General features: G+C 36.2%; 1 protein-coding gene across 1 annotated transcript in view; it reads left to right on the top strand.

The window, feature by feature from the left end:
* Zbbx (zinc finger B-box domain containing) overlaps window positions 1-25,841 on the top strand; it is a 172,250-nt gene that overhangs the window by 51,823 nt on the left and 94,586 nt on the right. Inside the window, exons 11-18 of the mRNA XM_050147566.1 lie at window positions 4,874-4,983; window positions 5,304-5,404; window positions 6,520-6,599; window positions 8,407-8,546; window positions 11,823-12,127; window positions 16,319-16,472; window positions 17,701-17,817; window positions 24,585-24,842. Coding sequence (XP_050003523.1) covers window positions 4,874-4,983; window positions 5,304-5,404; window positions 6,520-6,599; window positions 8,407-8,546; window positions 11,823-12,127; window positions 16,319-16,472; window positions 17,701-17,817; window positions 24,585-24,842 — 1,265 coding nt within the window. The remainder of the gene's footprint in view (window positions 1-4,873; window positions 4,984-5,303; window positions 5,405-6,519; window positions 6,600-8,406; window positions 8,547-11,822; window positions 12,128-16,318; window positions 16,473-17,700; window positions 17,818-24,584; window positions 24,843-25,841) is intronic.

Raw genomic sequence — 25,841 nt, 5'->3', positions numbered from 1 at the left:
CAACTAGGGTAGGGCTCCTGAATTCCTTTCCCATACCATCTCCTTCCCTAACAGTTACTGTGTGTTAATGTATGCAATAACCCTGTCATCCTCAGAATACATCCTTTCTTGCCACTCTTCCCTAAATTCTGTTTCCTCTTCCAGGTTGTTCTCTTATCCCTGAGAAGAGGGGACATGTGGTAGATATCCCGCTTATGGCTGAACACACCACGGACACTTATTCTCTTCATTTCAGCCACTGCCAAGTCTTCTTAACCTGTTGCTCCACTATTCAAAGAAGGTTTTCTGATGAGGACTGAGGGTTGCATTAATCTATAGGTAGAGAGATCTGTGGTCAGAAAGCAGATAAATACTATGTCTTTTGGCAAAATAATAACATTGGTTACTCTCCTAGACCTAGGAACTCTCAGCCACAAGCTCTTGGACAGATTTACTTTAAACTACTTAGATTTCTATCAATAATTCTGAGTATGAGAGATAGATAAATAAATCTGTGATGTGCCTGTGATATAAACATAAGAACCTAACTTAATCCTCAGAACCCACGTAAAAATGCTGTGCATAATAGAAATGTTAAGAATCCCAGTGCCATGGAAGCAGAGATAAGCAGATATTTGGGACACATTGGCCACACAGGCAAAATAAAGACTAGGCAAAATCTTGATCAGTGAGAGACTATGTACAATCAAATGGAGAGTAGTTGAATGTATGAATGGCCAGCCTTCTCACACTGCCACACACATGAGCATACAGATTCATATACTTGTTTATACAACACACACACACAAACATACAGAAACACACACAAACATACAGAAACACACACAAGCATACAGTCATGATCAAAACTATTTCAACAAAAATTTACTGAATTTTAAAGAGCAGATGAAGAGGTGACTACTGTTAAAAAGGAATTTTTGCCTTTATTTATGTGACATGGTTCTGTGGGAGGCGCCAGAGTTGGAATAACAGAAATCAAGATTTTGTTTGTATTAGCTAGTCGCTTACTCATGGGCAAAGCACTTAAATATTATTGGTATAAATTTTCTCTAATTTAATATACTGAATTTAGAATAATTAATTTGTAGTATCCTTGTTATTTAACCCTGCTATCAGGTTTCTTAAGTCTTTACTTACAGAATCACCCATCTATGGGTATAGCCGAATATTGTTAGGTATCATTACATTGACATTTTTTCCCAATCATGTTTGGTTCTATCCTAAGTGGCTGGCGCATCCAACCTGTGGTCCTGGCACTCCAGGCAGTGTCAGAGGTAGACTGACTCTCATGGCCATGGACCTGAGGCAGTACTAGTCATTGTGTGCCACTCCTACAATCTCTTACCTGAGCACTTTCCATAGGCAGGACAGACAATAGGTTGAAGATTATGTGGCTGGTGTCCCAATCCCTCCACTGTAAGTCTTGACTGGTACAGGAAAAAGCCAGTTAAGGTTATGTATTGATATTTCTAGGAGTCTTAGCTGGGATCATCCTTGTAGATTCCTGGGAGTTTTCCTTGCACCAGGATTCTACCTGACTGTGAAAAGCCCCCTTCCACTTTCCAGAATTGCTTTCAGTACTCTCTCCCTGTCCACCTGCAACCTGTTCCCTCATGTTCCTATTCCCACCCATCCCATCTCCCCAACTCCACCCATGAAGCCTCCTCTATTTTCCCTTCCCAGGGAGATATGACTGCCTGCCCTTGAACCCACCTTGTTACCTAGCTCCTCTGGAGCTGCGGACTGTAGTATATAGACCATATATCTACTTATGAATGAGTACAAAACACGTTTATCTTATAGTTCTGGGTTACCTCACTCAGGATGATTTTTTTTTCTAGTTCTAGTTCCATTTATTTGCCTTTAAATTTCACGATGTCATTGTTTTTAACAGCTAAGCAATACTCCGAGTGTAAATGAACCACATTTTATTTATCCATTCTTCAGTTGAGGGGCATCTAGGTTGTTGTAAGATCATGAATATTACAAATAAAGATGCTATGAAAGATGCAGAGCGGAGCAAGTTTCCTTCTGGTATGATTGAGCGAGCATCCTTTGAGTATATGCCCAAGAATGATATAACAGAGTCTTGAGGAATTTATTCAGGACTTTCTGAAAAATCACCATATTGTTCTCGAAAGTGGCTGTATGTATTTGCACTCCTACCAATAATGGAAAAGTGTTGTTCTTCCTCCACATTCTGTTCGGATATTAATGCTTTTAATTTTAGCCATTCTGACAGGTGTAAAATGGAATCTCAGAGTTGTTTTGATTTGCATTTGTTGGAGGAAGGCCACTTGTTTGTCCCTGGCCTCTTAGCCCAGAAACAATCACACAGAAACTCTAGTAATTAAATCACTGCTTGTTCCATTAGCTCTAGCTTTTTATTGACTAACTCTTACATATTAATTTAACCCATTTCTAGTAATCTGTGTATTGCCACGTGGCTGTGACTTACCAGCTAAACTTCCTGTGTCTTTCTCTTGCAGAGCTACATGGCTTCTCTCTAACTCCACCTTCCTCCTCCCATGCTATAGGCCAAGCCAGTTTCTTTATTCATTAACCAATAAAAGTAACACATAGACAGAAGGACCTCCCACACCATGCATTTTGATAACTGCCAAGAATTTTGAAAATTTCTTTAAGGATTATTCAATAATTTGAGATTTTTTTGGATTCTCTGTTTAAATCTGTATCACATGTTTTGATTTTTTTTTGATATCTGCTTTCTTATATTCTTTATATATTTTGGAAATCAGCCCTCTGTTAGATGTGGGGCTGGTAAAGCTCTTTTCTCATTCTGTAGGTGACTTTTTTATCCTATTTACAAAGTCCTTTGCCTTATTGAAGTTTTTTGAGTTTCTTGAGGTTCCATTTATTAATCGTTGATCTTAGTGCATGTGCTACTAGTGTTCTATTCATTAAGTTGTCTCCTGTGTCAATGCATTCACGGATATTTCCCACTTTCTCTTCTAGCAGGTTCAGTGTAAATAGATTTATGTTGAGGTCTTTGATCTACTTGGGCTTAGAGATTTATAGCATGATAGATATGGCTGCATTTGCCTTCTACATGCTGATGACTAGTTATGTTAGCACCATTTGTTGAAGATGCTTTCTTGTAACCATTTGTGTAACTTTGGCTTCTTTATCAAAAATCAATTGTATATAGATTTGTGGATTTATGACTGGGTCTTCAATTTATTTCTATTGCTTCACCAGTCTGTTATGCCAATAGTGTGCTGTTTTTATTACTTTAGCTCTGTAGTAGAGCTTGAAATCAGCGTTAGCAATACCTCTGGAAGTTCCTTTATTTACAGAATTGTTTTAGCTATTCTCGGTTTTTTGTTTTTCCATATGAAGTTGAACATTGTTCTTTCAATGTCTGTAAAAATTATGTTAGAATTTTGATGGAAATTGTGTTGGAAATATAGAATGCTTTTAGTAAGATGCCCACTTTTCTATGTTATTCCTACTGATCCATGAGCAGGGGAGATCTTTCCATCTTCTGATATCTTTTCTAATTTTTTCTTCAAATATTTGAAGTTCTTTTCATGCACCGCTTCACTTGTTTGGATAGAGTTACTCAATATAAATATTATTTGTGGCTAATGTGAAGCGTGGTTTTTTCCTGACTTCTTTTTCAGCCCATTTATCATTTTTACATAAGATGGCTACTGAAATTTTGAATTAATCTTGTATCTAGCCATTTCACTGAAAGTGTTTATCAGTTTTAAGAGTTTCATGTAGAATTTTTGGGGTTGCTTACGTATACTCTCATATCACTTGCAAATATAAATATCATAGTCAAACTCTGTATGGAAGGAATCTCTCAAAGATTTTTTTAAAAGATAAAGATTAGAAATACAATAGATTTTGTATTTATGTGATTTGTACAATATTTAGAAAAGGCAGCTGTTGTATTTACAAGCAGGAAACTATGGACTGCAAAATGAGACTATAGCTAGGAACGTGTGCTTGATGAGGCAAGGGCCTCACATTCCTGCTCTTGTTGTTTTCTCTGCCGATGTAATTTAGAACAACTAGGTTCTTCACTTTCCCCCTCAATTTCATCTTTCAAAATGAGGATCATAGTAGAGATTATTTAATCTAATGTCTAATAACACTGAAAGCACCAAAAGGAGTTAGAACAAAAATGGGCAATTTTTAACTTTCTTTTGGCGTTAACAATATCAGTGAGACAGCTTTGTCTTTTAATGGCAAACACGTGTGCTTGCAGGCTCTGGGAGGGTGGTGCAGCTGTCTTTGATCACCGCACACATGGACTTTCTCCTCACGATCCTCTGAACATCCTCCACAATTAATACACACTCTTGAACTCTGAAAAGTTCCAAGCTCCATCTTTGCCGTTTGAAGCAGGCTGCAGCCATCCTAGAGGTTAATTAGGTAATAGATGCCACAGACATTACAGTGCACATTTGGATAACGTGACCCCATTTTACCACTCTTGTGGTGTGCTGAATATTTGGTTAAGTGTCCGCAGGATGCCTTAGAACTCGTTACCATAGTGCTATGTGCGTGAGATAAAACATACACTTGCAAATTAGCTTTGTCAACAACATGCCATGGATTTTGGACTCCATAACGTTTTTTGAGAGAATACTGACTTGTGACTTTGGTCTTCATTTTAAACAAAACACAGTATGCAGTTGAAAAACTCCTTGGGTGATGTGGAATTGATTGAAAAACCTTCATTAAATTAAAATTTTATTAATCACAATAATCTGAGGATTAATATTATGATGAAAATGTCATCATTAATTTTCAATTCTCATTCACTTGACAAGTACACATCTTGTCCAGGAAAATTCTATTGATATTTTTCTCTTTTGATTACGTTTTTATTGTTTTGTAGAACTCCACAGGAACAACTTCAGAACATACTATTAAATACATCCCCACATCCCTCTGAAGCTACTATGGAGGCACAGAGCTCTCAGAATGAAAATGATGTTGATAGTGACGGTCAGTTGAGCTTTAACAAGATCTTTAACACTTATTGCTTAAAATTATATAAATAAGCAATTATTAACGCATGCTTTTAACTTTTGTCCATGTATCATTCTTATCTCGACTAATTAAACTCCATCACCTTTTATTTGGTATAGTACCTGACTTTAAACTCAATAGCTTTATGTTTTGCCTGAGCTGAAGGAATTGATAGTGTTCCCATCTTCGTGTTGATTCACAAACAACTGCTCCTTTATTGTAGACAGTAATATTTCTAGAAAACAAATTATCAGACATGTTGTTTGCTAATATTGTTTTCCAATTTTTCTTCCTAGTTGAGGAGATCAAAGTCCAATATCCACCTCTTTTTATGCGAGTAGAAAAACTGAATATAGAAAGACCTCCACCATCTCTAACAATAGTAGAACTGGATGGTGTAAGTAGATAATGTTTGAAGTCTTCAACATGGAAAACATGTAATAGTGATATCTTATTATTATCAGTAAGATTTTGCTAAGAATTCATTAGAGTTTAAGAAGACTTTTATGTTTGGATTCCAGATGGTTGATAAATATAAAACTATAATTTTTATTATAGAGAATAGACCTGCATGCAAATGTACCATTTCTACTTTTATGGAGGCATGAATCATAGGGTGTGAACTCATGTTTTCTGTGTTAGTTCATAGAGTATAGTTTTGGTGTCTCTTTAGTTCTTTGTTTTTCTAAGGCTTTCACAAAAAGATCAGTTTCATTACATGGAATGTTATTTAAATATAATTAACTGTAAATGTGGTTTCTATAATATCATTAATATTATTTCCCTTTAAAGGAAAAGACAGTATTTATAGTTTGAGAGGTTTTACAATAATGTCAGCACATTTTTGGAAGTTACAATGGAACCAGAGATATCCAAGCAGAGCTCAAACAAAATGACTCAGATGTGATCCAGTCCCTGTGTTTTGACTTCCTACTTATCTAATAGCTGAATTACCACTTTCTCCAAATCATTCTGACTTTGGGGTTTGCTGTTTCAGAAAATAAGAATATAGAATCTACATCTTGCTCTTTCTATGGCTGCTATATTGATAGCTGCTACAGCTTTTCTTTCTTTTATCAATGTTTCATTAAGTCTCTAAATAAGTGAGATATATTAGTCAAGTACACACATACTTTCTCACATACATATATACACACATGCATACACACACACACATATATATGTATATATATATACACCTTTTATTAAAATTTTGGTTCTTTAAATAAATTGTAGAGAGACAGTAAGAAAACCGGGAAAGCACTAGTCACTCATCTACGGGGAACGACAGTTGTTGCTTAAGTTTCTATTATTGGTCGCAAATGTGACAATTGTAAAAATTGAATGAAATATTTAGTGCCCTCAAGGAAGAACGGTTGAATCTGGTCTCCCTGAAACATATGTGATTTAGCTAGAGAGTCATTTGTAGGGAAAAATATAAACATTACCAACACTTAACTGGCTAGTGAACTTATTGAGCATACTAATATTATGTAACATGTATTTAATAAGACTCATGAAGCAGACGTTGAAGAACCAGAGAACGCTGTACCTTACAGAGTTGAATTAGCTGATGCAGAGAGTCAGTTAAGGTAAGATTATTTTCATTCATTTTGGTTACTCTTTTTGGATTTCTTTTTAGCATCCCTCTTCAAACACCAGTCACAAAGGGCAGGGCCATGGTTGACTGTTTGTCTAACATGGATGAGGCTGTAGGGTTGATTTGATCTACAGATTAGCAAAATATAATACCAACTAATATATCCATGAAATTATCATCCATCTCTCTAGCTGGATATATATTAATGTTAATTTTTTTAAGTCATGTAGAAATTTCTACATATTACTTTTTACATACAAAATAATAATTTCTTTGTCTAATATTTGTATTATTTTATATATTATTGTGAAATTTGTGATTATCATTTGAAGTAATTTTCCATGTCAGATATAGTTTATATCAGCCTTCTTTTCTCTAATGATCCTATTTGACTGTGATTTCTTTGGAACTGTAAAATAAGAAGTTACATAAGTGATCAGGTTCAGGAGCCCGCTAGCATAATACTGCTCTGAGGGCAAAGCCTAAAATGTGATTGGCAAAAGAAGTATAGTAGCTCGCTTTACAATAGTTTTGTGCTATTGTGCCATTTCCATATGAACAATGAAATCTATTTTTTCTTGCTAGTAAAGTTCAATATTACCCCCTTTCTATGAACTGTAGAATTTCTGGTGTCTAATCACAAAGGCTTGATGTGACTCAACAGTGACATGCAGCTTCTGATAAGCACCTCCTCTGATGGTGCTTCATTTACATCAGGTTCTGCCCTTCCCAATGTATTACAGCAGCTCTGAATCAAAGTGATGCCTGGGAACTCTAGGCAACTCTTTGTCTGAACAAAGGGTCTCAAATGGTGAACAGCAGAGATACAGATGTTTTAACAGGAGACACTTTCTGATCAGTACTTGAGAGGCTATTGTCCATTATTGTGTTTCCTGAAGGAAATGAAAGACAGTTCTGCTTGCTTCTTTAAAACAAATCTAGTAATTAATTAATAATTTACTACGTGTCCTGTGTATTACTAATTTATTACGTGTCTCTGTACTCTGTATGTTGGCATATACTTGCGTGTGAAGATCAGAGGACAGCTTGTAAGGAGTTCTCCCCTTCTACCATATAGGTTTTTGGATTGAACTTAGGTTATAAGACCTGGTAACAAGTCTCCTCACACACTGAATCATCATTCTGACCCCTATTTTCTTCTTTCATCAATATTATCCTCTATCTTCTTTGACTCCCGTGTAATTCGCTAAAAGTGGTGAAGGAAACTACCCAATATGGTTTGGCGTTAGTCTTCCCACATTGGTTTGTAGGTACCTACAGAACGATACTACCTCTTTTTCTTTGAATCGTGAGTGACCTGAGATGACATTTTGGTTAAAAATAATCTGTGAGTTTTTGATTATAGAGTTTACATAAAAATCTGGGGTTGCGCAGTCTGTTGTGAATGTTGCAGTACAGCTGTGTATATAGAAAGTATACATTGTTGGCAACCATAATGTATTATATACTGCTTTTATCTTTCACTTCCGAATGGGGGTGCATATACGTTCATGACATGCTGTGGTTGAAATTTTACCAAATTTCAATGTTCATGAAAGATGTCAGAATTCAAACATATTAGTAAGTAGGAAATTTCTATTAGAATTTTGTAGTTTAGTTGCAGTTAATGACATTATATATTTCTTGTAAATAATACAACTTAGCTTGTATTGTATAGAATATGTTTATTGAAAATTTAAAGCCAATATTATATTTTAATCTGATGCAACAAAAACCCGGAACTTTCGGAGACTATTCCTTCCAACTTGTTATTTGTGCTTGTTCTCAAAACATGACAGTTCTCCATTTCCTGATGATCGGAACTGCTTTCCACGTGAACATGGCATCCATCAACATCTTGTTTTCAACAGAGGAAAAGCAGACTTCTTAAGTCTTTGTCTGAGAACAAATTCTACATACCATAAGGATGGCTTAAAAGGTAATGGTCTCCTTTTTGCTTAATATATCTTAATAATGAATGTGGCTAATTTAATAATACCAAAGATGTAGTAGCCCAGGAACATATTTCTTATTTTTCTGGTCATTATAAAAAAAGAAAAAGTGATACTTGTAAGAAAATTGATTGAGAACATGTAATTCTCTTGTAAATAATCTTTTAATCAATAGATAACAGTGTTGTATTTATAAGCAATTACAATCTATATGGGGCTCTATAAAATTTATTATGGGGTAAATTAGCATTTAAACTTACATAGAAGAAATTTACATGATGAAAGTCTGAGTGGGATTTCATTGCCTTCACATACAATTAAATAGCTCTCCATGGTGCTCATGACCTTGGGAGAGGGTTGAAGGGGAGGGGGGGGGAGGGAAGAAACTGGGAGAGGAGCAGAGAAAAATATAGAGCTCAATAAAAATCAATTAAAAAAAGAAGAAAGCAGGTTGAGGAAGCCATGTGAAGCAAGCCAGTAAGCAGTCCCCGCCAAGGCCTCTGCATCAGGTCCTGCCAGGATTCTGCCGTTTGAGTTCCTGTCCTGACTTCCTTCAGTGATGAACAGTAATGTAGAAGTGTCAGCCAAATAAGCCCCCCCCCCCCAAAAAAAATAGCTTTCCATAAAAACATATGACGTGAAGTTTCTGTGAGATAAATCCTTTGCCAAAGAAAGTCATTCCATTTTTATTTCTGTGCTATCATTACCTCTAGCTCTCTTGAACTTTGTAGATCTGAACACTGGATAGATATTTTTCTGACTTTTTTGGCCTAAGTTTTAAGATCATTATCTACAGAGGAACACTGAAATGCCCTGACTTGGTCATCAGATTTAATATTCATATCTGTACATCAATCTGTGTCACCTTGAAATGCCATCATCTTTTCCTGACTTCCTTTTATTAATCTCTAATTTAGTTACTGGATGATTTTTAAGCTTCTTTTCAGAGACTATATTTTATAAACCCAAGATTTTCAGGAAACCAGAAGGTATATATCTGAAGAACTTGACGGATACCCAAGGGCATTCTTTAAAATAACTGATTTACATCTGACAATAAGCTGACTGGCCAGCAGAAGGGGAAGAAGACGAGTGGTTTCCTACTTCCCCTGACATTTTTCAACTGGCCTGACCAGTATGAACTACATATGCACGTTGCAACTTAGTGTTGTGGACCCATATCTGGTTGTTACCGTCTCTAAGATAGAGTCACCTACCAGGTGGGTTTGGGAAAATTGTGAACATAAGTATCTGTGTATTAATTCATAGACATTGAGACATGTTTTTTTTTTTTTTGCTTAGAAATGCTTTTGATTTACATCAAAGTTGAGCAGGAAGTGCACAGCACCCCCATACTTCCTTTTCACTCGCATCATCTACACAGCTTCCCCCACTAGCAACATTCCACATCAAAATGCTGAGGAATATTCCCCTGTATGAGTGAACTTCAAGTTATTTAGTTTTCCCATTAATTATGAATATTCTGTTTCCAGTGCTTGGCAACTATGAATATAGCCTCTACTAGATTCCATGTATGAGTTATCTTTCTGTGACTCAATGATGACTGGGAATACAAGGTTTATTTTAGACTGCAGTTACAGAACATGTAGAGTCCACTGTGTCAAAGAAAACATGGTAGGAGGATCCCCAGCTGTTCATGAAGCAGAATCATCAAATTTTATCTCTTTACAGGTAGCAGAGAGGAAAACCAAAAAGTGAGGTCAGACAATAAAAGTTCAAGTCCCACCCCTAGTGACGTACTTCCTCCCCCAAGGTTCTCCCTTCCACAAGTTCTATAACCTTGCAACCAAGCTGGAGAAAAAGTGTCCAAATGTATGAGCCTGTGGATGGCAGTTCATATTTAAACCAAAGTGTTTCTATCAGAGTAACTGAGAGATTTTGCATTTCCTCATGGAAAAAAATTCCTCTCGCTATCGTATTCACTAGCTATTGATGTTACTTCCAGCTCCCTAGTGAAATCTGATAGTTAATATTTTTGATATATTTATTTACTAACTGTATATGATTTTGTTAGACATATGTGCACATGTGTACATGTATGTGCATGTGTATGTGTATATGTGCACTCACGCATGTGTGTTGCTGGGATTTTAAACTAAATCTTTATATATTCTTCTAGGTAAGCACTCTAATATATCTATCCCCTATGTTATTTTAATGAGATATTTGTTCACACTTTGCCCATTTTAGTTTGTTTGGCTATTCTAGAATTTTAGGAGTGCTTTCTTTATTTTTGATAATATTCTTTGTCAGGTATAATATTTCCCCAAAGGCTTTCTCTCATTTTCTGGCTTCTGTTATTTATATACAGGCTTTATTACATTATTAGTTACAGAGCATTATGAGAAGGTTTTCACCAGGAGTATATTTCAGTCTTCAAATACACTATTAAAATTATCTGCATACTTTTCAAGACACAAGGCCATCATTTATTCTAATGAATCTGATATTTTTATATTTTGATCCATCTAAGAGATAAGCATTATTTATTATTATTGTTGATCTTTCACTGTTTTCCAGCCTTCCTGACTTTCTTTCAGTAGTATATATCTGTTCTATACATTTATCTCATTTCTCATAATACTAATGATTTTATTAATTACAGCAGTGTGAAGGGGAGTTTTCATTTACTATGTATAATTGCAAAGTTATATAAATATTTGGTAATAACAGGCAACATTTTGGGATTGCAGTCTGCCATTTATACCATAGAAGTCTTGATCAAAGTCTCTCACATTTTCCACAATCTAGCACCTTGCTCGGTGCTTTTCCACCCGGAATTTACTTTAGTCATGCATAGTGTTCAAAGAAGGGAGGGCATGACTAATGCTGTCTGCTAAGTTTCACTTCACGGTCTAATTGGTTGAGGTTTGTCTATACACTGACAGTTTTACAGGAGAGTGGCGATAATTCCACTCTTCCTCCCAGCGAAGACTAATGATCTAAATGAGGACATTCGGGGCAGGCATAACACGGTGATGATTAATATTGTCTTGCTCATTTTGTGTCTTTGTAGAGCAGATGTCACTACTTTGCCCCTCATTGTTTTAAATCTACTTAATTCACTTCCTTGTCCACAGATTTGTACTATATGGCCCAAATAGGTAAAATATGAAAATATGTAAATAAATTTTGGTAAAATAAGATTCATAGGTTAAAAGAATTAATTCTGGACTTTTGTTAACAATTTAGTTTATGTTTTTAATATATTAGGATGTTGTTAAATGTGTTTTCAACAACAGGCTCTTCAAATACAGATTTTGGCAATAGTATGGAGTCTGGTCTTTCTTCTCATGAGCTCAAAAAAGTAGGAGAAACCAGCTCTTTTGAACAAAATGTAACAGAAAAAAATACAGACCCAGAAAACAACCAAAATTCTGGTGATTCCTACATGTCATTTTGGAGCAAGGATTCTAAGCCACCTGTAGATTTACATACATCCTTCATAGAGGGGAATTCATCTCAAGATACCAGCATATCCTTGGAAGGTAGCAATCTGAAGGAGAAGCCTAACTTTGAAGATTTAAAAACTACAAAGACACCACCGGTAAATACATAATAAGTTTATTAATTTACAGTTTATAAGGATAATGTTGAGAAAATGATGTTTTTTATATATATATATCAGAGTGTTATTTTCTACTGAAGTTAAAATGTGCTGTCTTATACTGTGATATTTAAAGCATGATTTGTATGGAAACAGACCCTAGGGGCTTGCATCTGACAAAATCTTATAAGATGAATATCTTTTTCTTTTTTTGAGACAGGGTTTCTCTGTAGCTTTGGAGCCTGTCCTGGAACTAGATCTTGTATGCCAGGCTGGCCTCAGACTCACAGAGATCCACCTGCCTCTGCCTCCCAAGTGCTGGGTTTAAAGACATGCGCCACCACTGCCTGGCTAGATAAATGTCCTTTTAACGAGCATTTTTCTATAACAAATGGTACAGAAATGGAACCACTACATATTCATAATAAGAAAAATGGTTCTTTTTCAAACACAATTCTCTTATAGAGTTTAATGCAGCAGTCTAATATATATATATATATATGTGTGTGTGTGTGTATGTGTGTGGAAACACACATTTGCATTATATATGTATATATACACATATGTGCATCAATCCATTTATTATTGGAAATACTATCAGTTAAGGTGCATAGAAAAGGACCATTGTCTATGATGCAGGTAAAGAAAGTCATGATTTCAGGAATATGGCTAAGGAAGAAGTAGTGGAGCAAACAACATAGCTCATCTTTGCATTCATGCCTCTTTTTAAACTGTTTTGGAATCTCCATTGTAATTAGTAGAGGTCTATTGTAGCTGTAATTATTAGTACTAAATGCCTTGTAAATCAAGTAAATCAACCGTTTTATAAGCCTTAAAATTTAAAATCCATTTATGCAACCTAAACAGAAACAATCCCCAAAACACATGGGGGAACAGAACTTGAGTTCATGCTAATTCTGTTTGGCATAGTCTGGATTTTTCCGTGTGTGTGTGCACCGTTCTGTCAAAAAGGTAGTGCTTTTGAAATATAAAATTGGAACTGAGACTTCTTCAAAACTCCAGATTTTTGTACATTTTCTCAGATACTGTGGGAGGGATCTGGTACTAAGAGAATTAACCACAGGCGCAGCAAGATGAAAGAAACTGATCTGCACAGATCTGGGCCAAGTCTATAAAATATCTGACATGGGAATGGAACCATAAAGCTATAATTTTTGCATAGGTCTGTATGTTCCTATGCAGTTGGGTGTACTTTCTTGCCTGCAATTTCCAAACCAGGATATATGTACTGGTGTTGCTCATTCCTAGTAATGCCCTGATGTGTGTGTGGGGTGTAAACTCAAATCCTTTCCCGAAGGACATTTCCACAAATGACCCAGCCGTTGTTTTGCCACAGAAGGTCTCATTTCCAATGAACTTGTCTTCCTACTGCCCCGCTGAAGAAAGCAGTAGATAATGGTGTGGATTTCAGCAAGGAGAAAAAGCAAGAATTCCTCTTCCCAATTTCCAGAGGTCATTGTGAAGACGGTTTGATATGTCTGTTCATATAGGCGAGGAGTCTTGCACTTAGGGAATGCTAGCTGTGTGGGGGAAAATCTGACCTTATCTGTGCTTCAGAAAGCTCAGTCAAAAGTGGCTCAGGGAGCTGTTATGGACTTTGTACTCTGACATCTAATGCATTTGTGAATAAAAAAAAATCCAGTTCTCAGAGCAAAATGTCTGGAGCCTTCTGACAGCATCCCTGATACCATAAAAGGTTCGCAGATGGTTGAAATCTTGGATAATTCCATTTTTTCTCTCTTTTCCTCTGTTTTTCAGTCTCCTCTTTTTTTCCCAGAGAGGATCTCATATGTAAAGTTGAAAAACTAATTACTACAAAATGTGTACAGATGGTCTTTTACCATGGTTCTGTTTACAAATTATGCCTTTATTATTCCGTTAAAAGCATTACACATTTATTAGAGCCATATTTCAATTGTGAAGTTTAATTTTCATTGTCTTGGAATATTTAGTAAGATCCACAGAGGCTTCTAGTTACTGCTGACATCTAGATAAAGTATAATTTTGAGAGCTCAGGTGTATTAAACCCATTTTCAGTGTAAAATACTTTTAAGCTCAAGTGTAAGTTTTTTTGGGAGGTATAAAGCCACTGTGAGTAAAAACAAATACATATTCCATAAACGAATTAAAGAAAGCAAAAATAAATCAACGAATCATGGACCTGGCACTAAAAGTAATGCAGACTCAATAATAAACTAACTTTAATGTATTTAGAAAGAAACAGTGATGATAAGAACAAATATTACAACAAGACTAGAAACTGTTATTAGTATAAAAAGATTAGTAAGACACAATTCTGGATGTACAGGCAGGAACAAAAAGTACAAAAATGTATATAGTTAATTGAAAGTCAGGTATCATTTTAAAATGCTATTACATTGGGATATTTTCAAATAATTCAAAACTTTGAAAAGAGACATAGATTATCAATCAATACGACTTATGAAAATTCAGTGTGAATAAATTTAATAATCTAAAGAGACAGATGCCATATGGCATGATTTCCTTGTTTCTTCCAAAGTTCCGATGTTGGAAACTTTATCTGCATTGCAACAAGTATTAAAGTCAAGAGGTAGAGTGTACAAGCACTGATCACATCATGTGCACGTTTTCTTAGGATTGCCAGGTGGCTGTTGTTGGGGAAGTAGTTTTGTTATTTGGCAGAGTTGTTAGAACAGTAAGTTTGGTCTCTTATTCTTTCCTTCCATCTTTCTCCATGGAATGGTTGATGAAGAAGAATCTTAACAGACATAGACCCTAGTCCTTATACTTTTCAATGTTTAAAATGAAAATAAATTCACTTTCTTTAAAAACGTAATAGTCATATTATATAATGAACACACAATGAACATTTGAGCTAATGCTAAATGCACCTGCTTTTCTGCAGTTTTCCAATGAAACAAAGCAAGACTGTAGATCAATTTAATAAATCATTAAGTGATTTATGTTCTATTCCAATCACTCAATCTGTTATGCAAATAAAAAGGAATAAAATTCCTTAATGACTTCATAAGACTAGTGTGCTTTTGATGGAGAAATTAGAAAATCACTGTTTTTCAGAATATAAACTCAGAAATCAGAAAAAAATGGTGAACCAATTATAGTAACTTATTTGTGAAAAGTCAATCAAATGGCTTTGAAGAACCCATATACTCAGTTGATATAATAACCTAAATATACAGATATTTTTATTGAACAATAAAGTGCATTTTCCATTATCCTAATAAAGGGTATTTTGAAACACATACATAGTTTGTGGTAATTGTTACTTGTTTCCTTTTAGGATTCATATTTTTTAAATAAATGATCTCTCTATGTGTGCTGGTTACTCTTATGTCAACTAGACATAAATTAGAGTTATCTGATAGAAGGAAACATCGGATTTGAAAATATCTCCTTAATATCTCACTGTAAGGCACTTTATTAGTGTCTGATTGGGAAGGGTTTGGGGTCCATCCCTAGGCTGAAGGTTCTTTGTTTTATAAGAGAACAGGCCCAGTAAGCCATGAGGAGCAAGCCAGTAAGGAACAACCCTCCATGGCTTCTGCATCAGATTGTGTTCCTTGTGAGTCTAGTGAAGGACATCCCACATCAATTGTATTATTTTTATAATAGTTATAATAGAGACACTAGTTGTGAGGCATATGTAAGAGTTTCCTCATTCCTGCATAATTTACATGAAAATGTACTAAAACACTGATTTTCAACTTGTGTGTTGAGACACCCAGGGGGTCAAATGACTTTTTCACAGGGATAGAAATCAGATATTTATATTACCATTTGTTACAGTAGCAAAATTACAGTTATGAAATAGCAACAAAATTCATTTATGTGTGAGAGTCACCATAACATGAGAAACTGTCTCAAAGGATTACAATATTAGGAGTATAGGAAACCATTGGACTAAAGGAAGAAAATGAAAGATTGAGAACAGAAAGAAAAAAATGTTTTATTTTGTAATTTTAGATTGATTACCACTTCTAGTTTATAATTCCAACTTTTCATTGCTCGGATCCAGTTGGATCTAAATATTGTATTGTTTTCTTTCTCTATTACACTCTGAAAGTTATTCTAGCTGAACTGCTTTCAAGGTCATAATAAGTTGCTCAATGAATGAATGCATGACTTTGTTTCCATGAGCTAGAAAGTAAATTGTTAAATGTTCTCCAGCTGTTACAAGACATAGCCCTCAGAAAAAAACCTGTAAATGAACGGTATCAAGGACTTGAGAAGTTCTTTACAGTCGGTAAGAAGGAAAGACTCGGCTCCCTTCCTTCACCAAGTATACGAGGCAGCCATCCCTGTTCCACGATCACACTCTCAGGTAAATTCTGCTCAGGAATGAGATGACCTTTGGGCCACCCGGCTCAGAAAGTAAGGAAGGGACAACAATAATGTAGGAGGGAGATCGTGTTAAGAATTTAAGAGCCTTGTTTATTTCAATGTCACAGAATAGTAAATCTCCGAAGCACTTCATCACCTAAGCAATATATAACGGCACTTTAAATTTTGCCTTAAAACACAACATAAAAATATTAAAATCTCCTTAATTTCTAAGATTTACTTGTAATTTGTTTTTTTTCTGAAATATTTGTATTGTCATTTATTGTTCTAAAACACAAATAACTTAAACTTGCTTTTTGACTGTTTTTCAGTATACAACTCAGTGATACTGTTTACTTTCATAATGACATATAACATCAGTACCATTTGTCTTTAGAACACGTCTTATCTTATTAGATCAAAACTCTATTCTCATTAAACATAACTCATTAGCCTCTCATTAACCCCCAGCTAATACCATTCTTCAGTCTTCTTGTATCATTTTTTTTATTCTGCTTAACTCATTCATATAAGTAGACCAGTATATTTTATTTAGTACAGTGTTGCAAGTTTTATCATGTGGAAGAATGTGGAAAAATTACATTTTATAAAATAAAGTGTAAAAAATATGATGAGACTATGTAAGTCACTATATATCTATTTATCTTTGATCTTATGTATGTCCCATACTTCTCAAACTCTAGGGGAAATAGTTGGAAAATCACTGTTAAAATATTATGTCTATAAAGGAAAGCAACCCTTTCTTTTATGCTGCATTTGTTTAACTCTTGAAACTGTGTAACTTTATGTGTCTAAAATACCCTATTGGGCTAATAAAGAAGTGAACAGCCAGTAGCTAAGCACGAGAAAGGATAGGTGGGGCTGGGAGGCAAGGAGGGTAAATAGGAGGAGAAATCTGGAAAGAGAAGATGAAGGAGCCAAAGAAGGAGGGGAGGATGACATCAGAGGCCAGCCACCCAGTGACACGGCAAGTTATGGAGTTAGAAGTAAAGAAAGGTATATAGAATAGAGAAAGATAAAAGCAGTTCTTCTCAGGTCATGAGTGCAATGGTTGCAGCACATGAAGAAGAGCATTTTATGCTCCTTCTCCCCATCTTCTGGCTTTAACATTCCATCCATGTCTCTTCTACTACGTTCACTGAACATTAAAGTTTGTGGACCTTACCTTATTTTATACTTTGTTTTACGTTATCATCTTCCTGTTTCAGAAGACAAAGTGTGGATCCCAGACAGCAGCTTAAGTGAGCATGCTGATGGTGCAGATGCCTTGCATGATCTGCCAAGTGCTGAAAATCCACTTCCTAATCTGCAACAGCAAAAGACAGGTACAGTCAATGGGAAAGCAGCAGTATCATGTTGCTGGCCTCCTCTCTTTGCTTCTTTGATTCTTGCCCAATTATTATTAGTCATCCAAAATGTTTTTTCTTTGCCGTTATACCCCACTCCAAAATCTAAAGGCAGAAAATCTAGCCAACAAATGAACTCATTATTTCTCTCAAAGACAGATTATATTGTTTAGCTATTTTCCACAGTAACATATTATGAATCATATTGCAAATATAGCTCAGAATATGATATGCTTTGAGCAACCCTCAAAGAATATCCATACAAGTTCTTTATAGTTTTGCTGCTTTTATGCTTTATTTCATATGCTTTACTTGATTCATTCCATTAAATAAAAATACATTCTCTCATACAATTCATCCTGACCACATTTTACCCTCTCTTTACTCCTACAATTTCCCTCTTCCCCAGCTCTTCCAGATTCATTCCCCTCTGTTTCTCTTCACAAAGAATAAGCCTCCAAGAGCCAACAACCAAATAGTCAAAATAAAATACAATTAGACAAGGCAAAAGCCCTCACACCAAAGCTGATAGGACAAAGCAACCCAACAGGAAGAAAGGAGTCCTAGGAGCAGACAAAGAAAGTGAAAAACTCACCTGCTCCTACAGTGAGGAGTCCTATAAAACACCAAGGTAACAGCCATAACACATACGCAGAGGACCTGGCAGAAACCCTTGCAGGCCAGGTGCTTGCTCCTTCAGTGTTTGTAAGCCCATATGTACCCTGCTTAATTCATTTAGTGGGACGTGTTCTCCTGGTGTCCTCAGGCCCTCTGATTCCTTCTATCTCTCTGCTTCCTACTCCATAGGATTCTTTAAGTCCTAAGGAGAGAGACTTGAAAGAGACCTACAGATCTTGTGATTATCTATACCCATTTGTAAAAATCACTGAACTTTATTGAGGTTGCATTAGGACCAGGGTCGATATCATTTGTACTTAAATCTAATGTTCTATATTTTTTACAGTGGGTTCTTTTATTTTTAAAGATTATGATTCCATTTATTTACTTAGTGTTATGTGTACACAGTTATATATATATATATATATATATATCTGTTGGCTCTCTATTATAGTTACTTTCCTGCTTCATTTACCCTCCGTAGGGTTAGCATATTACTCCTATTCCATAATACATGCCAAAGTATATCTGCTTTATTCTGCATTTCATATGTAGTTGTAATATATATATATATACATAAAAGAAAAATTTAAATCAGTTCAGTACAGTTATGTGTAGCATGTTAGCACCATGTGAGGGTCTGGGGACAGAGGATGCATGGGTATTGTTCCTGGTCTCAGCAAGATTGCAACGAAGGAGGAATACTTGACAAGAATGCTATTTGCTTTGGTTTAAAAACTCTTTTCAAGCTGGGTGGTGGTGGCGCATGCCTTTAATCCCAGCACTAGAGAGGTAGAGGCAGGTGAATCTCTGTGAGTTCGAGGCCAGGCTGGGCTACAGAGTGAATTCTAGGACAGTCAGGACTGTACCACAGAGAAACCCTGACTCAAGCCCCCCCCCCGCAAAAAAAAGAAAGAAAGAAAAAGAAAAGAAACAATATTTTTCAAGACAAAAATTTAATTACATATGAGTTGTTCACTTGTCTAAGATTTATATATCTTTTTTGCCCTAAATCCGTCAGCTAGCGTTAATCCTTTCCGTTTGAGTTTGTCGTGATTTCCTGTCAGATATAAAATTTTTAGTATCAAACTATCGATTTGTGATTAAACTTTTTGGAGCTCTATAATTAGATGCCTATTGTCACATCAAATTGAAAAGCAGTCTCAAGTATTCTGCTTCCTGCCTCCTGAGCAGGGAGAAAGAACTGTGTTTTAAGTTCTATGTATTGTTGAAAATACATTTAGACACCTGCTGTGAGAACTCTGTTACTAAGACACATCTTCCCAAGTAAATAGCCAAAAGCTTTTAGGTATCTGGGGCACATCCATCAGTGAGTACTTACTATGAAACACCTTGAATGTAGCACCTGTCCTAGGCCAGCCACTTCCCTTTTATCCCCAGTGGCTGGCAGTGGCTAGACACTAAGCTTAGAGGCCATCCAAAGGTTCCCAGATGCCAGTATCAACACCAACTAGAAAACATGTTATAATGCAAATTTGCTGATCTCATCATTAAAGATGTTGAGTTATACAGAATTAAGACACCTGATGATCTGCATCTGTCAGTCATTCTCTGCTGTGTTACGGTAGAATCTTCAAAAGTTCTATTTTGAGAAAACTGCTAAATATAAGGACATACAAGTTAAATTATAGTATATTAGTTATAATAGTGGTGTGTGTGCGCGCATGCACTTATAGTATTTTTTGGAAGAGATGATAAAATAGGTATGTCAGATATTAGAGATCATATGACATTTTAGTTGAGTCTTTAAATAATAACAGTAACCAGTAAGGGAGTGAGGAAATGGGTAATGAACAGAGGTAGTGGCCTGAAATAAAATTAAATGCTCTTGGCAGTGAAGCAAGCTACAGAGACTTTTATACTCTGAACTAATGCCAGTAGAGGTAGGAATTTTAATTGCCAAAATATCTGCGAAGGTAAAATGTATAGAATACATACATGTTTAGAGGCAAGCCTCTTCCTCATTCAGTCTTCCTCAAAACTTCCTGTGACTGTATGCAACACTGTGGGGCACCTTCAGCAGGACACTTAAGTCAAGTTGACTTGCACTAGCTTCATGTATTCATTTGTAAATGCTGCCTACCTTCCCCTAAATGCAGCCCAAATTTAGCCACTTAAACTTTCATTTCTCCTAATGAGTGCTCTGTGGATGTCTGTTTCTATTTCTTCCACCAAACACCATGACCTAAAAGCAAGTTGGATTGGAGAGGGTTTATTTGGTTTACACTTCCATTTTGCTGCTCTTCACTGAAAGAAGTCAAGACAAAAAGTCAAACAGGACAGGATCCTGGAGGCAGGGAGGGGAGCTGTTTACTGGCTTGCTTACACAGGCTTTCTCTGCCCACTTTCTTGGAGAGCCCACAACCACCCACCCAGGACTGGGCCCTCCCACACTGATCGCTAATTAAGAAAATGCCTTACAGCTGGATCTCATGGAGGCATTTTCTCAACTGAGGCTTCTTCCTCTCTGGTGACATTTGCTTGTGTCAAGCTGGCACACAAAACCAGCCAGTACCATGTTAAATTTTGGCTTGTGCTCCAAAATCCCTTTTTACTCTTTGAAAAACTCTCCTAATATGATTAGTTTTCTAACAAATTCTGTTTATAATAAATGAGTAGGTTGTTTATGCTTTCAGCCAGGAGATTAGTTTATATATTTTATAACTTATGGGGTCTATATTTTAAAATGAACAAAGGTTGTGACATTTAGTTGACTAAAAGAATACTGCAGCTACCTGTGGAAGGTCACACACACACACACACACACACACACACACACACACACACACACACACAACCTTCCTGAAGAATAATTCTTACCTGATGTGCTCCCTCCACTCTCCCCACTGCATCTCCTCCCAGCCCGGTCTCTCCCTGGCTCCTCTATGTTCTAAGGCAGATCACACGATTATTTTTAGCCTAGGGATGTGTTTCTCTCTTTCATACAGGATGCTTTGCAAACTCCCACTCCATCCTTAGATCCTCCTGGGAATGCTTGCCATCTCAGATCAGATGCTGTTCCAGTGAGGTCTTTGAGGCCACCCTACATATTGCTGGTCCCCAAGTCCTTCACCTTCTTTCACTCTTTCTTTACCTTCACTCTTCCTTCACCTTCCTTGACTCTTCCTTCTGGAAGCCATGGTATAACACGACTTATATTTCTCATGCATTCTTCCTTGGTCAGAAAGCAAATAGTAGCCTGTTTACTCTTTGGTGATTCCTTAGTGGTGAAGGCTGGTTCTAGTATTTTGGTGCAAATTGACATCAGAGACAATATCTGATTTGTTTTAGAATATCTTGATTTGGATAGAGAATTTGGCAGATTTAAGAGTTAATAAATGATTTTTATCATTGAATTAAGTATTAATTCACTGGTTCTCAGAGTTGGATGGAATTTAAGACATTACACTAATCCTGTATTTTGAGGGTGAGATTTAGGTTATGTGTCAAATCACAAACTGATTTCTGACTCAGTGAGTAACATAATATGTTTCTTAGCAACCTAGCTAAGTATTTCCCCCATACCCCATGATTACATGTTTCTAGAAATCTTAGAAAATATTTCTATTTTTAATAGTAATGCTTTGAAATATGCAGAGTAACAGTATTATAATTTTTAAAATGTAATTCATGGTTAAAGTATTGGGATCTTTGATAAAAAATATTGTTACTAAAATGCTACCCAAGGAGGCTGGAGAACAGTTCAGTTGATAAATTACTTTCCAAGTTTGCATTGAGACATGAGTATAATGCTAGAGCTCATATAAAAGTCAGGGACAACAGAGTATTCCTATAACCCAGACACTAGAGAAGGAGAGACAAGATGATCCCTGGAGCTAGCGTGGCCAGCCAGTCTAAACTGAATCAGTTTGAGAAATACTGTCTCAAAAATATGAGTGGCTGAAGAAGGAATTCTATATTGACCCCTAGCCCCTGTACACCTGCACAGAAAGAAAAAAATGCTACTCCAAAGCATATGCTATAATTGTGTCATCAAATTCTATGTTACACATAGAATAACAGTAGCATTATTTGGTGATTGATTTATGTGTCATAACCTCATCAATAGTTTTGTGTCCAGTACGTCACTATGTTTTGTCTTTTCAATAGTTAGTCTAGTTACAATACTAAGCATAGAGAATATAATTAAACCACTACCACAGAGAATTTATTATATCTAGAATCTGACAGAAATCAATATTAATCATGTTCTGATACTCCATTGCTGATGATGGCACCAGTTGCTCCAAAAACAGGTAGGTGTGTGTGTGTGTGTGTGTGTGTGTGTGTGTGTGTTTAGTAGGGGATGATAGCTTCAACTGCCATTTTTCATCAGGGGTATCTTTCATGTTGTGTTGAGTATTAAATTTAACAATGATATTAGTATGTTCAGGAATAAAATTCTAAAGTGAATGATAAGTCTACCTCAAGGAAAATAAATAAAAAAAAAATCTCTGTGTTTCGGCGACTCCAAACTATAGTGGAGCATATTTCCAGCCGGAAAGATGGTCTGTCCTCTTGCTCTGTGGTGAGCATATCTGATCTATCCCCTGGGTACGTTTTCTTTCAATTGAGATCAATTAGCTTCAAATTCAGTGGTAACCAGATGCTGCTGAAAGCACCAGCCAGTGCAGGCCTGAGTTATCTCAAGGGCATCCATGGAATTTGATAGTTTTCTCACTTCCCTTTGTTGCTGTTGCTGCTGCTGTCAAAATATCAGACCTTACTAATAACTTCTTCCTTTTATTTGCTCTGTTTCAATAAGCAATATAAATTCTTTTACATTTTGCATTTGATGCAGCACCATAACACAGAAGAAAGAACAATATTTCTTGAGAATCCGGGATGTTTGATTTCTGTAAAGAATTACTGCCGTAGCTGCTGTTCTGCTAGGGGACGGCATAATTCTGGGTGAGGGGGCAGAGTGCTGCTTTCTGACTATGAATGACTTATTGAATCAGTCCACATTCTATAAAGGGAGACCACTTTTCAATTCTGATCATCAAAATATTCCTTGAGGGCATTTTAACAAGAATGAACACATAGGCATATGCCTGTTGATTCACTTTCTTTAAAACTTCTTTTTTTGCACTGTCACAAAAGGGTCAGAGACTTAATTTATTCATAATTTCATTTAGCAAAATCATTTTTAAAACTGATTTCTGCAATGCTCTTTTAAGTCAGTACCCTCTGTGTGTTATGGTGAGTGGTTATGAACTATTTACATTCTACAACCAGATGCTCATGAGAGTGTTCACATACTATAGATTAAGAGGGGGAAGAAGGAAGGAAGACAAACTGATTCTTAAGTTTATACAGGGTGACTTCTCTAGTTACCATTTTGCTTTTTACTTTTAAATTTCCCTTTGATTCTATATGGTTACATGTCAGTGTATCCTATCTTTCCCCTCTCCAATGCAGTGCGCTATTTTTCTAGAATTTAAGGAACACGTAAGGGCATCCAGCTGTCGGATGGACTGGAGCGGAGAATGCATGCTAGGCTGCTCTGAAGCTGGCTTATTGAATGGGCATTTTGCCTAAACTGCTGTAGATTAGATTCTCTTTTCCTGAGTATTGAAAAATGACTCAGCGGAGTTATTTATGTCACTGTGAATGTAATTTGGGATTAATTAACTGTGGGTAGCTCAAATAAGTGACAGCCAAAGCCACCAGCATTATGGCATGCTTTGTGTCTAGGAGTGTAGTCATTTGTATTGTAAACATACAGAGGGGCTGGTGCATGCTGGATGGTCAGGCAGTAAAGTGTGTGCCGTCTAAGCACTGGGTCCTGAGTTTGGCCCCTAGATCCTGTGTAAAAATGTCAGGCATGCTGGTGTATGCTTTTTCTCCAGGGCAGGGAGCTGGGATGGTTGCTATAAGAACAACAGTGGTACTCATTGTCCAAACACTGGTAAACCTAAGCTAACGAGAGGATTTCATTCAAATGAGTTGGAAGGTGTTCCTGAGATGAGAACTCCACTCTCCATCCAGAAGCACACCCATTTGTGTGCATGTTCTCACATACACATGCATGAACACACTAAATTAAACAAACGATACACACTTGGGCTCTTAAAGCAGCTGTCTGCTTCCTTTTCTCATCGCAGGCCAGAAATCCCAGAGACCTTCTACAGCGAACTTCCCTGTTTCCAGTTCTGCTCGCAAAGGCTCCAGCTCTCATTTGTCCTCTTATCCCCGATCAAGAAGTGTAGCTGCTCAACCCCTATCCAGAGCTGCTTCTGAAATTTCAGAAATTGAATACATAGACGTCACTGACCAGAATGAGCCTTTCCTAGATAACGCAGAAGATCAGCAAGCTTTAGAGAGTTTGGAGAAAGAGTTAAACACATTGAAAAACCTTGCAGGTAAATGACAGCCTTGACGAATGAAATGCTGTAAAAAACTGTTTTCTGCTTCGGTCTTTACATCTTGCTCTACAACAAGCGAATGAAGAAGACATTTCCTTCCCATGTGTCTGTTTCCTTAGATATCCCCAATACCACACAAAAGTAGTCATACAATATATGGTTTCTTAACACACAGAAAAGCTGGCCCTTTTCAACCCATGTAATACTCAAAAACTATTTGACATAAGAACCCTTATACTTAGCGCCAGCATTGTGTCTCCAAGTATAAAGCCATTTGACTAAGTCTGACAACTAGAATTTCATCCCAGGTAGAATTCCCCAAGTTTCCCTCTGACTTCCTTATGTGTGCAGTGGTATGTATATATGTGAATTAACCCACACAAATGAAATGTAATAAAAAAAACTAGTTTAAAAGCAAAATCTTTTTGATCTTTCCTTCAAGTGCAATGAAGGATTACTGTCTTTATCCTTGTGAAATTGTCTGTACAGCGACCTTGTGGGAAAATTGAGCTGCTAGGATTCTTGAAGCAGTCCTTTCCTACCTTACTGTTTTCAACAGAATACTGCCTAGTTAACTATATAAAACTGCCCTTTATAGACCAGAAACGGTAGAAAATTGACAGTTTCTTCTAATTTTGGTGCATATTTTTTAACATTTAAGAACTGGAAGAGGAAAAAAACTAGGAAACTGATAGTATTTCTGCTTTAGTTTTTTTTTATTTTAATTCATCTCTAAGATAAAGATGAAGAATCATTCATTTGTTCACTTTATTAAATCCTGTGCTATTCTAGAGTATAGTAAATACATCTCAGTGAATTATCACTTGTTATCTTGTCAAGATTTCCTTCTAGTTTGCTTCTTGGTCAAGATTCTGTGGATTAAGTTCTCTGTCCTAATCCATAGGCCTATTATAATGATATTCTTAAAAATACCTGGCTTTGGAATGTCTTTTTAAATATTTCTTTAAATATTGTGTGTGCTTGGGTATATATATA

The sequence above is a fragment of the Alexandromys fortis genome, unplaced genomic scaffold (assembly GCF_014885135.2).
Source record: "Alexandromys fortis isolate MF-2015 unplaced genomic scaffold, M_Fortis_MF-2015_v1.1 scaffold_53, whole genome shotgun sequence".
Taxonomy (NCBI): Eukaryota; Metazoa; Chordata; class Mammalia; order Rodentia; family Cricetidae; genus Alexandromys; species Alexandromys fortis.
Note: the sequence above shows the minus strand (reverse complement) of the source record. Positions and strands in the feature narration are given on the sequence as shown.